We start from the raw sequence: 13,448 nt of genomic DNA, 5'->3' as shown, positions 1-13,448 counted from the left end.
TAGTTTTTTTTATTATTATTTTTACTTGTTTTTCTACTTAGTTCTTAATTTTATATCAACCATGATAGAATTTCTGATATTATTTATCTTGGCTTAATTTTTTCACATCACAAAAAGCTGCCTGTTGTTTTAACAGGGGTGTGTAGGTTTTAATATCCACTGTATGTCAAGAATTAGGCTTAATGGTCTAATATTTAATAATCTTATAATAATCTTATAATTAAAAATATTATATATATTTTTCTTTATTTAATTTCTTCACTAGGATATAATGTTTTGCACTGCACTAAAATCTTTAATAGCTTATATAGTTTGTGTAGATTGCGTACAGATGTGTATAGATTGTCTGTGTAAACTTCTCACAGAGGTAACTGTAGAACATGTAGGTAACACTTGCTCATAAACTTTAGGAACTTTTTCTTTTTATTTATTTGCATTTAAATTAAAACCATTAAATATTTGATATCACCTCTAATATAAACTGTTATCTATTTTTCATTCAGTGGAATCATCATTTAGAAATGTGATATAAATTCATTTAATATCTTTTTTGTCTTGTTTTTCCTCACTTTAATCAGCTTAACATTTAATCAGTCTTACTAAAATATCCTTCAGAATATCAACAGATGCACTGATTGGCAAATAATAATAATAATAATAATAATAATAATAATAATAAAAATAATAAGTTAAAATATTATAAACTGATCAGCCATAACATTAAAACCATTAATTCCACTATACTGGAGAAGCTCAGACTCAAGTCATCAGAATTCACAGTTCGTCCTGGTCAAAGTCATTTAGATCCTTACACTTATCCATTTTTCCTGCTTCCAGCACACCAATTTAGAGAACTGACTCTTCACTTGCTGCATAATATATAACACCCCTATATATTTATTCATCTGATATTATTTGAGCTTGTTGTCGTGCAAAACCTGAATCTTTCTGCTCATTCGTATTCTGCATTAGACAGATGTGCTGGATCATAATTTATACTAGAATTATATTTCCAGGTATTTTATATTTAAATTATATAATATGTTACTTGAAACAATACACTAATATATGTTAAAAACAACAGGATATTGTTATATTTTACTGTAAATATGAAATACTTGAAAATATTGCCAACTTCTCCAAGTACAGTACTGTTTTTGTAAATAATCTATAATCATTTTTTCCTTACATAATGAAAGCTTTTTTAAATATTATTATTTTTTAAATATTATTATTTTTTAAATATTATTATTATTATTATTATTATTATTATTATTATTATTATTATTATTATTATTATTATTATTATTATTATTTACAGTGTATTTGTATTGTCTTTCAGACAGAGTCACTTTCCCAGGTTTGTTGGGTAGAATTAATATTCCAGCTGCCTGTAAAGTTAATATTACACTGTATAAGTAGATCTGTTTATTTAACTCGGACATGCTCAAAGGCTCCTCGCTGAAAGCCAATCAGCTCTCTGCAAAGCGGTCTTGTAAAAGACATCAGTGACATTTACTTGCGTCTCGTTTGGTCGTCTCTCGTTCCCGTGTGTGCTCGCTTCAAAAGAATGAATCCCCAAGCGAGTTTCCACCAGCTATTTATAATGAACTCGCTGAAATATGAGAATTTTCTTCTCGGAGCTTGTCATTTTCTTAAGTTCATTTTATATATATATATTATTAATATAATATTATATATATATATATATATATATATATATATATATATATATATATATATATATATATAAATATATATATATATATATATATATATATGTGTGTGTGTATGTGTGTGTGTGTGTGTGTGTGTGTGTGTGTGTATCTATGTAAATTCTAATGAGGAACATTTCTTACACTTTCCTCTGTAATGTTTAATGACAGTAGCAGTAACACTTTATTTAAAGAGTACCTTCAAATAGCACTTATAACACATTTATAAGCACTGCTTAAATATTTCATAGTGTTAGAGAATTTATGAAAGGCTTATCTCCAAATATGCAGCATGATATTAGTTTTATGCATTTTTTATCTTTACATGATTAAGGTTAGCATTAATATACTGTGCTACTGGATTTTTTTTTTTCTTGCATGTTATCAGCTTGTTTTTATTAACTGCACATTCAGGACAGTTATAAAAGGTAATAAAATCATTTATATTAACACCTGGCATACATGGGCTTCATAAATAAGAATAGATATTTTGTAGAAGATATCCAGTACATACAGTAATAGAGTATTGTCAGAATGTGTCCGGCTCCTGTCTCACCTTTAGTGAAGGGTTTAATACAGTAGATATTTCTAACCCAAGTCCACTTCCACTCTTCCATATAGTCTTTATTCTGTCCTCTTTTATGATGTCCGGATGTCATTTTAATGCCTTCAGAAGTTTAGTGTTAGTAAATGTTAGTTCATGTTTAATATGTTAAGCAAATGTACATGTATAACACTCTAATGTAAGGTTGTGTTTAAATTCTATAACTTTTTCATGATAAATAAATACGTACAGGTGCATAGGGTCTGAATCAGTCGCCTCATAAAGATAACTGCAGACATGAAAAGAACAAATAAATAAAACCATGCAATATCATAACATATAAAGGCTGTTCATGTTCTGATATGAGTCTTTTGGAAATTCTGAATATATTTATGAATGTGTTATGAAAGCACTTTCAAATAAAGCCTTACTCCAAAATGCAAATATATATATATATATATATATATATATATATATATATATATATATTAGCACAGGATCCTGTATAAAGCTCCATTTTCTGAAATGTGTCATGAATTGGAATGTTATAATAAAGCGATCGAGCCTTTCTGTATTCCAGCGCTCCCTCAGACTTAACGCTGCAGGAACATGGACCTTGTGCTCCTGATCTGCATTTTTCTCAGTAAAAATTTGCACCAGTCACAAGGTTTGACTTTTAAAAGTCAAGGTTCCTGAAAGCAATAATCAGGCTCTGGAACGTGCGGCTGAGAGTGTTCAGGAGAATCAGGAGGCGTGTCTGCCTTCACCTGGTACAAAGTCACTCAGGTCAGTGGGTTCTTCTCATCTGTGATGCTGCAGGGGGAAAAGGAAAGGGTGGGGGGGGGGTAGATGTGTGGTGGGGGGGGGGGTGCAAGAGCAGGACTGAAGACAGAGCAGAGGAAGGAGGAGAAAGCAAATGAGGAGGTGGAGGAGCTTGGGTAGACAGTGTACACACACACACACACACACACATACACATGCAGCAAATCTCAAGAGTGAGCTGGAATGGTGGGAGGCTGCTCTGATCGTCCCTGGCTCGATCCCATTCTCAGGCAGGGTTTTGCATGTAGGGGGCGCTGGGAGTGGAACCGTACGTGGGATTACAAATCTCAGAGGCTGGTCTGAATTCTGCGAGCGAGCGCTGCATTGCCCGTGTGACAGCCACAGACACAGACACACGCCTGGAAGGTAAGAACCTTTCTTTTACAGCTAGGTCATAAAAGCTGGCTTGTTTGTAGAGAAAATCTCCTGACCTGATGGAGAATACGTCCGGACACAAAAACAACCGGAGCAAACAGATTGACCGAGCGTGAGCAAGACCTGTTTTATGTCTTTGGAAATCAAAAGTTCATCACTTATATCATCTGAAGATGAAACAGAAACGAAACATGAATTCTAATCCAGTTTTAGTGTGGAATTTAAAGTGCCAGAAAAAGTTGTAATGATGGTCCTGTTCCATACTGTGCACTATATTATTTCTGTGCAATTATCATCAATAATATACTTGAAAAGAGTTTTTTAGAGCTTTTATTTTTTTTATTTTATTTTTTTGAGCTTTTAAGCTTTAAATAAATAACCAGGATGTATCAAAGATCTAATCACATACTTTATCATTATTTGAGCTTATTTATGAAGATTTTGTGCCTTAGTTTATTCATCAGCTGTGTGACTTTAATAACAATTAATAATTATACTGCTTGATAAACTTAATCACGGTAAATATGTCAGATTAATTTGCCTACATTCTGTAAAATTCTGTACTTGACTAAAAATAAACCATGCTAATTTTAGTCACCTGGCAGCACAACTTTGTTTTTTCTTCCTCAAGTCAATCAATTTGTCTGGGAACCTGATCCCTAAGCCCAGGGCTTTGCTGTGAAAGGACATGTGATTTACATCTCTAACAGGTGGACAGACTATATGATATAACTACAGTAAAATCCGTACATCTCTACATTTTAAGGCTTCGTTGCACTCTGGATGAGGGCTGCATACTTTGCGCTAGTTAAATGTAGCTGTGAAGGTGTGTGTTTTTCTGGAAAGGAATTAATATTTCACAGGAATCATCAGCGGCGAAGGAGCGAGCGGTGGGGCTCTGGTCATCCGTTAAAGGTCAAGATTTTCTCTGTCGCACAAGATGATCATTCTCATTATGGCGATACCTTTGCATCTTTAATGAAGCAAAGAGCAGAAATAAAATTATCTGGAATTTGCAAATGGAATAATGTGTATACATTAAATGTATATACATTTAAGCTGGGTCTGGTCTTGTCTTCTACTCATCTCTGTTTCCTCTAAGTGAAGAGAAAATGAGCTCATTATGGGTTCCACTGGTCATTAATCAGAACAAAGTAATCATGTAGCTGTAACTCGTTTCATACGTTCTTCCTGCTTTGTAAGAAAATCTGCTGATAGAAATCTGCATATCTGTCAAGTTGTTTTATTGTTCTTTATTTGATATGTTCTGTTTTTCATTTCAATCACTCCCTAGTGCTTCTTATGTACTGATACTGCAATAGATATTAAATACCGACATGGAACGAGACAGGAATTGATGCCAGGCACAGCACAGGAGCAGGGTGCCTGGTATTTTTCTTCTCTTGTAATTACTTTTTTTTCTTTTCCCTCTCTCTCTGGTTTCTGCTCTCTCTCTCTCTCTCTCTCTCTCTCTTTCCTCCCTTCCTCTTTCTCACTAGATTAGGTGTCACAGTAATAGCGTCATCGACTGCTGCCTGATGAATAATCATGCTTTTGGACCGGAGGAGGCAAAGCAGCACTGGAATTAAAATGTGTAAAGAACAAACTGTACAAAAGAAGCACGGCCTCTAGAGAGAGAGACCCCTCGTGTCAGTGTCATGGATCACACAAGTCCAGGCAGCCCCCACAGATGAGACGATTAACAACATGGAGGTGCTTATTGGCATCTATTCCCATGTTCGTCCTGTCTCAAGAGGCGAACTCCTCAGGATGGTATTAACTCCTGCTGAGCTGTCTGTTGTGTAAGATCAGACTTGAAAAGAATGGAAATTACAGCCTAAATGAGCTGTCCACTCAATCCTGTGAGCTGGGCACACACTCAAACGCAGTATGTAGCGTCGGTGAAGCGTTTGACCTATGATTCGGGACATGCAGTACAGAGACTCTGTCAGTATGGAGGAGCAGACCACCAGTCTGATTCACTTTTATCAGAACAGCACCGAGCACTTCAACACTTCGTTTGACTTGAACTCGACAGGTCTGAATGAGAATTCAGGCACCTATGAGTTTTATGTCATTGGCCTTTTCCTCTCCTGCCTGTACACAATCCTCCTCTTCCCCATTGGGATTATTGGGAACATCCTCATCCTGGTGGTTAACTTGAACCACAGAGAGAAGATGACCATCCCTGACCTTTATTTCATCAACCTGGCGGTGGCTGATCTCATTTTAGTGGCCGATTCGCTCATCGAGGTCTTTAACCTGAACGAGAAGTACTATGACTACGCTGTTCTCTGCACCTTCATGTCTCTTTTCCTGCAAGTCAACATGTACAGCAGCATCTTCTTCCTGACGTGGATGAGTTTCGACCGCTACGTGGCTCTAGCCAACTCCATGAGCAGCAGACCGCTGCGCACCATGCAGCATGCCAAGCTCAGCTGTAGCCTCATCTGGATGGCCTCCATCCTGGCCACCCTTCTGCCCTTCACCATTGTGCAGACACAGCACACGGGCGAGATCCACTTCTGCTTCGCCAATGTCTTCGAGATCCAGTGGCTGGAGGTGACAATCGGTTTCCTGGTGCCTTTCTCTATCATCGGTTTGTGCTACTCCCTGATCGTTCGCATCCTCATGAGGGCGCAGAAGCACAGGGGCTTGTGGCCACGCCGACAGAAAGCCCTGCGCATGATTGTCGTGGTGGTGCTGGTGTTCTTCATCTGCTGGCTACCTGAGAACGTCTTCATTAGCATCCAGCTACTCCAGGGCACGGCAGATCCATCAAAGCGCAGTGCAACCACCCTGTGGCACGACTACCCTCTGACTGGGCATATTGTCAACCTAGCAGCTTTCTCCAACAGCTGCCTGAACCCCATCATCTACAGCTTCCTGGGAGAGACCTTCAGAGACAAGCTAAGGCTGTTTGTGAAGCAGAAGGCCAGCTGGTCTGTGGTCTATCGCTTCTGCCACCACACTCTGGACCTCAACATCCCAGTTAGGAGTGAGTCTGAAGTGTAGTCCCACAGTTACTGGGAACGCGTCGTGAGATTTGTTGCATTTCTAAGAAGAACAATCGGAATGTTTTGTTTTTTTTCCATGGAAATGCCTCTGAGAATGAAGTTGCTCTGAAACCGCACACGCAATAGGGTAGGAGTAGAGAGAATGTAGGTGTAGCCACCAACTGACAGGGGTATACACATTATCTTAGAAAAGCAGTTGAAGAAGAAGCGCCGTGTTTGCTTTATTTCCTGCAGAGTGTAATCTATACGGGAAAAAAAGGATTATTTCTTGGCCGGCGATATTAACAGAATGGAAAGCAAAAGCAAAGCAAAGATTAAATAACTGATTTGTTTTTTTTAATACACTTTAAAGATTAATAAAAAAACATATAATCTATCAAGGTGATGACTTTTATACTCCAGGAGGATTGTGCTCAATGAGCCCAGGGTAAGGGAACAAATAAAAAAACAGACAAAAACCTCTTGACCTGATTCTTCACTGCATCAGTGTGGTACATGATTTCCTTTCATATTGGGTAAGCTTACACAAACACCACAACCTATCTATCTATCTATCTATCTATCTATCTATCTATCTATCTATCTATCTATCTATCTGTCTGTCTGTCTGTCTGTCTATCTATCTATCTATCTATCTATCTATCTATCTATCTATCTATCTATCTATCTATCTATCTATCTGTCTGTCTATCTGTCTGTCTGTCTGTCTGTCTGTCTATCTATCTATCTGTCTATCTGTCTGTCTGTCTGTCTGTCTATCTATCTATCTATCTATCTATCTATCTATCTATCTATCTATCTGTCTATCTGTCTGTCTGTCTGTCTGTCTATCTATCTATCTATCTATCTATCTATCTATCTATCTATCTATCTATCTATCTATCTATCTATCTATCTATCTATCTATCTATCTAAAACAGAAAGATTTTAAATGCACAGATTCAAGTTCACTGCCCAAGTTCACTGAACATCTACAAGACTTACTTACGAGGTTTACTGTGTGCTCAGGCGGAGGTGTTATCAATTCTAACCCCAGGTGTTGGCTCCTGTTTACCAGGGGTAGGAGACAGGGGGCAGGTGGCTTGCGGAAGGCAAAAGGTAATGTAAACACATTACTCGAGCTTTCAGTAACCCATCCAGCAGTGCTCCATCAGTGTTGTTTATTCAGTACAGTGCTTTCAGTCACATTTCTAGCCCTAGTCATATCTCTGTGTCATTCCACTGGATCTGTTATTGTGGATCAAAGGGATCATTTTCTCAAGAAATATGTTATTCAGCGTCCCAGAAACTCGGTACTATTCATAGCATGTGAGGGTGAGCTGTAGATGAGGTGAAGAATTTGTTAAAGACAGTAAAGTTAAAATTGTTATCTGGTGTATACTGCTTCTTATAATTCATAGCAAATTGCAAGTAATAATGAAAAATGAAATGTTAAAATGTTTCACAGTTTAACCATAGATTTTGGTGATTAGTTAAAGATTGGAGGAACGTTGCCTGGTATATTTCCATCTTCAACTGTCCACTTGGATGAGTTCGTGTCCTCTGGTTTTCTGCTGTTGTGTCTCATCCACCTCGAGATGCTTTTCTGCTCAGCATGGGTGTAAAGGGCGGTTATTTTAATTCAATTCAATTCAGTTCAATTCAATTTATTTGTATTTCACTTTAAACAATGGACAATCTTTCAAAGCAGCTTTACAGAAATATAGAAACAATTGTTTGAGTTACCATTCGTAGCATGAAAATCCCGAGATGAGTAGTTTCCTAAATTCTGTCTGTCTGACACCAGCATCCTTGCCATTTCCTCATTCTGAAGTTTGATGAGAACGTTAACTGAAGGTAACTGAAATCTGTATGATTTTTTACACACTGCTCTGCCACATGATTGGCTAGTAATTCCATGAAGCGGACAGTGAGTGTTGGGATTTGGCGTTCCTGCCCTCATGGACAAGCCAGCACTGATTTCTAATTATACATTTTTATTTCAATTGAATTTTACTTTAAAGAAATCCAGATATAAAATTGTGGTTACATTGGAAATTTGAAATCTGGTGAACAAGCCAGAGGGAGGAGGCAAGAATAAACTCCCTGAGACAATGAGAGGAAGAAACCTTATGAGGAACCAGACTTAAAAGGGAACCTGTCCTCATCTGGGCGACATTTCTCTTCTATAACTGTACACTATAGGCTTAAAAAGTGAGTACTTGAGTATGAGCAACACTACAGCATCACTATCATAAAAAAACTGAACTTTAGGCTCTCTGAGGAACGATCTTTATGATACCATCTACATGGAGATCTCATGCTGATAGATTATTTAATCTTTCAGAAGTCTTTCAGCTGGTTAAGAGTGGTGAAATTTGGCAGCACAGAGACAGGAAATGTGTGCACCAACTATTTACTGTGCTCATAAATATGTACAGCGGCAACTGATAGATGATGGAGAATTCATAACGACACACCAGATCAATCAAGAGTTTCTCTTTTTTAATATTCACAGACCAAATGACATGCAAATGACATAATATCTCATCTGATGACTCTATAAGTTTGATTTTCAACAGTAAAACAGCACGATTCAATACCCTGTGTGAAGAATTCTTCCTAATTCATTACTGACACACTAACAGTGTAAGACACTGGCTTTAGCTTTAACTCTGGGTTCTTCTCCCTTCAACACAAAACTAATAACCTTCTAAAGCTTATGTGCTTCTTCTGTTGCACTTCATTTGGATTATTCTTTCAGAATGGAGAGTTGTTTAAAGATTTACAGCAACTCTCATGCTTCATTATGAAGGTTTATCACTCGGATTAACTCCTATTCCTCTCTTGTTGTAAAAATTTCTTTTAGGTCTGTAAACTCCAAAACTAGAAGGCCATTTAATTTAGAATCATTATCCCACACCTCTTCACTGTCCAGCAAATATACACTGAGGTGAAACATCAGACTAAATGCCACAGATAACAGTAACAAGTGCACAACAAGTAAGTGCTTATCTATTGGGACTGGGATAATTTCCCATCACTCACTGACATCTCAATAGTCTCCATAGCTAGAAGTCATTAGACGACATTCTCCTAATAACCAAAGCTTCTTATTAAGCATAGTCAAATGGTTTATTGCTTTATTAGGCACTATAGGCCTTTAATACAAATAAACGACCAGTGTGTATACAGATAAAATGCAGCAAGAAAATTACATTAATATTTACCTCTGTTAAATAATAAGAATAAGATCAATAATTTGTAAGTACTCTATAAAGTGTGGGGATTTAGAGGCTCTTCAGAGAGGTCTCGAACTGTTACAGATGTCAAAAGGTGGCAGCACCGAGATGTGCACTGCTCATAAAGACACAACAAGCAGCAATAAAATGTATTAGTACTGAGACTGTGGCTTTCCCCCCAAATGTTAAACTATATACCATTTAATCACCCTTTTACTGTCACTTCATTTTATTATTATGATTATGATTATTGCTGTTGTTGTTATTTTGGTATCATAAGCTAGAGTCATAAGCTAGATGCACCATTCCGGTCGGGATAAAGGTTTGAACTCAGCCTTGTTGAAATACCCCAAACTCAAGTTAACTAACACAAGACAGGACCAATCAGTCAGAAAAGTGTTCATGTTCACAGTGAATTTTTAAACTCCTGCTTTTTGATCAATTATGGCTCACAACATAGAAAGGCATTGTAACTTCTAAACATTTCTTTTTCCTTATATGAAGTGTATAAATAAGGCAGTGCAGTGGTGCAGTAGGTAACGTTTCCTGCCTCACAGCCTCACTCTTCCTGGGACGCCCTGGAGCTCGGACAGTGTATAACGTCTGTGCTGCATTCTTGTGAATCTTCTCCATGTGTCCATGTTGGTTTCCTTAATTTGCTTCTCCTATGTCCCAAAAAACATGCTGTGTGTGTGTGTGTGTGTGTGTGTGTGTGTGCATGGTACCCTGCAAATGTCCTGACATCCTATCCAAGGTGTCTTCCCATCTGCTCCCGGGATAGGCTCCGGATCTACAGTAACCTTGTCTGGGATAAAAATGATTATAAAGACGATTGAAAATGAATGAATGAATAAATAAATGTCTGCAGCAGCAAAACAGTAATGATGCAAGCAAGTTGCTGTGGGTTTATGCAAACAATTACGTCAGATTCTTCATATGTGCCAGTCATTCCTTATATTTATAACTTTTGTCTATTTTTTTGATGGCACTTAACTAATTCATGTAGAATATAAAAACATTTAAAAACCCTACAAAATACAGTATGTAATATGAAGGCTTATGTCAGACTTTAAATATTCTCTGCTTTAAATGTTTAAGTTAGGTTCAGAGCAGAAATCGGCAAGGTCACGGATCCTGAATACATTCGGCTGCACTTTTATTAGCTGCTGTTTTGGAAATGTGGTGTGGTGCCATCTGTCATACCTCATCTCTACTCCTAGACATTAACTCCTACATCCTGCTTCGACTTGCTCAGAGAACACATTTTTACTCTGATCTTTTAACTGGGAAATTGAACTAAAACATGATTTGGTCTTAAGTAAACTCTGAGACTATTTTTAGAACTAATTTGAAGCTTATACATACCAGCACCAAAATAGGCAGTGAGATCAGACAGCTAGTGATATCATGAAATTAGATGAGGAAGTTAAAATCTAATATCAGCTATAATAACAGCTTGACAAAATAAACTTTTACAGCTGAGCAATGCATTATACTCACTATCCACTTTATTAGGAACAGCTGCACACCTGCTCATTTATACAGTTATCTGATCAGCCAATCACGTGGCAGCAGCAAGCGGAACTCGGCAGTAGGGTAAAATCCCAGGAGATCATCTGCTTCTTAAATAATCAGAGCAACTCATCTAGCACCAACAACAATCATGGCACAGTTAAGGAGACAGAGATCAGACTTTTTCTTCATTCTGATGTTTGTTGTGAAAATTAAACAAAGCTCTTGACCTAAATCTAGATGATTTTATGCATCTTGCTGCTGCTGCCACATGACTGGCTGATTGGATAAGTGCATAAATGAGCATGTGTTCCTAATATTTAATATTCTTTATTAATATGTGAATCATGTAAACATGTGAAGCCAGTCCGGGTGCAAAATCTTAACATTAAATATAAATATTAAACGTAAAAGTTAACTGTAAATGTGGAGGTTAAATGTAAAAGGTAAATAGATCTCAAAATATTATGATATGTGTTATAATCGCCCCTGACCTTTGGGGAAATGTGCCCTCGGGTAAAACACAGAGCCAACAGGGTTGCCAGTGTCAACATTTTTATGCAATCAGGCCAGTTTTGGAACAAGGTTGAGGATGTGAAAAGAAGTCATCTGGTGGTGTTTATGGGGTGATTTAATAATAATATCCAGCAAAATCTTCTTTAAAAGCAATTTGTATTGATGTTTCTGCAAAGGGAAAGGGAAAAGTAAAGGCAAACTTAAACACAGATAGAACAGGACTTTCTGCTTTGTTTTAAGACTCAGGATATTTTGGGTCGGCAATGTCATCAACTACGACCGCTAAATCCTGAAATGAATCTCTACAGTGAAATTACTGACAAAAAAATACTAGAGTAGGTGAATGTAGAAGTAGAGCAATATGCCTTATACTGGACCTAGTTCTCTGCATGGGTACATCTGTAACTTTATAGCAAGAAATAATCACAGGATTTAGTGGTTGTAGTGGTGATGCTGTGGTCCTAAACAAGCGTCCTGAGCCACAATCTACAGACTAGATTTTTACACAGATTATATATTTGTATATTTATTAAAAATTAATGTAAATGCTAAATGTCAGTCAATGAAAAAAAAACAGGCCAGTAAGGTTGCCAGTGTTGGTATTATTACACCATATTGATTTTATATGGAACTGCAGTAACATCATTAGTTAGTGAGTTTCATTAGAGTGAGTGAGTTTGTGAGTAAATGAGTGAGTGAGTGAGTGAGTGAGTGTGTGTGTGAGTGAGTGAGTGAGTGAGTGAGTGAGTGAGTGAGTGAGTGAGTGAGTGAGTAAGACTGTGTGAGTGAGTGAGTGAGTGAGTAGATGAGTGAGTGAGTAAGAGTGTGTGAGTGAGTAAATGAGTGAGTTAGTGTGTGAGAGTGAGTGTGTGAGTGAGTGAGTAGATGAGTGAGTGTGTGAGTGAGTGTGTGAGTGAGTGAGTGTGTGAGTGAGTAAATGAGTGAGTGAGTGAGTGAGTGAGTAGATGAGTGAGTGAGTAAGAGTGTGTGAGTGTGAGAGTGAGTGAGTGAGTGAGTGAGTGAGTGAGTGTGTGAGAGTGAGTGAGTGAGTAAGAGTGTGTGAGTGAGTGAGTGAGTGAGTGAGTGAGTGAGTGAGTAAATGAGCGAGTGAGTGTGTGAGTGAGTAAATGAGTGAGTAAATGAGTGAGTGAGTGTGTAAGTGAGTGAGTGTGTGAGTGAGTGAGTGAGTGAGTAAATGAGTGAGTGAGTGAGTGAGTAAGACTGTGTGAGTGAGTGAGTGAGTGAGTGAGTGAGTAGATGAGTGAGTGAGTAAGAGTGTGTGAGTGAGTGAGTAAGAGTGTGTGAGTGAGTGAGTGAGTGAGTGAGTGAGTGAGTGAGTGAGTGAGTGAGTGAGTGAGTGAGTGAGTGAGAGTGTGTGAGTGAGTGAGTAAGAGTGAGTGAGTGAGTGAGAGTGAGTGAGTGAGTGAGTGAGTGAGTAAGAGTGTGTGAGTGAGTGACTGAGTGAGTGCGTGAGTAAATGAGTGAGTGAGTGATGTGATTAAGTGAGTGTGTGAGTGAATGTGTGAGTGAGTGAGTGAGTGAGTGTGTGTGTGATTGAGTGAGTGAGTGAGTGAGTAAGTGAGTGTGTGAGTGAATGTGTGAGTGAGTGAGTGTGTGAGTGAGTGTGTGAGTGAGTGAGTGAGTGTGTGAGTGAATGTGTGAGTGAGTGAGTGAGTGAGTGAGTGAGTGAGTGAGTGACTGAGTGAGTGAGTGAGTTAGTGAGTGA

The 13,448-nt window shown here is 37.8% G+C and overlaps 1 protein-coding gene across 2 annotated transcripts; it reads left to right on the top strand.

Annotated features, from left to right (window-relative positions):
* The first annotated feature begins 3,168 nt into the window (after positions 1–3,168).
* On the top strand, positions 3,169–7,100 carry gper1 (G protein-coupled estrogen receptor 1). 2 transcript variants are annotated; one of them, XM_058377429.1, is made up of 2 exons: positions 3,169–3,447; positions 4,956–7,100. In XM_058377429.1, exon 2 carries the CDS (start codon positions 5,374–5,376, stop codon positions 6,469–6,471), a length of 1,098 nt encoding a protein of 365 aa, XP_058233412.1. In that variant the 5' UTR covers positions 3,169–3,447; positions 4,956–5,373; the 3' UTR covers positions 6,472–7,100. The 2 variants fall into 2 exon arrangements, with proteins under 2 accessions (XP_058233412.1, XP_058233411.1); XM_058377428.1 differs by having other exon boundaries at positions 3,171–3,447; positions 4,961–7,100.
* The last annotated feature ends 6,348 nt before the right edge of the window (positions 7,101–13,448 follow it).

The sequence above is a fragment of the Hemibagrus wyckioides genome, linkage group LG24, assembly GCF_019097595.1.
Source record: "Hemibagrus wyckioides isolate EC202008001 linkage group LG24, SWU_Hwy_1.0, whole genome shotgun sequence".
Taxonomy (NCBI): Eukaryota; Metazoa; Chordata; class Actinopteri; order Siluriformes; family Bagridae; genus Hemibagrus; species Hemibagrus wyckioides.
This window is presented reverse-complemented; position numbering and strand designations above follow the sequence as displayed.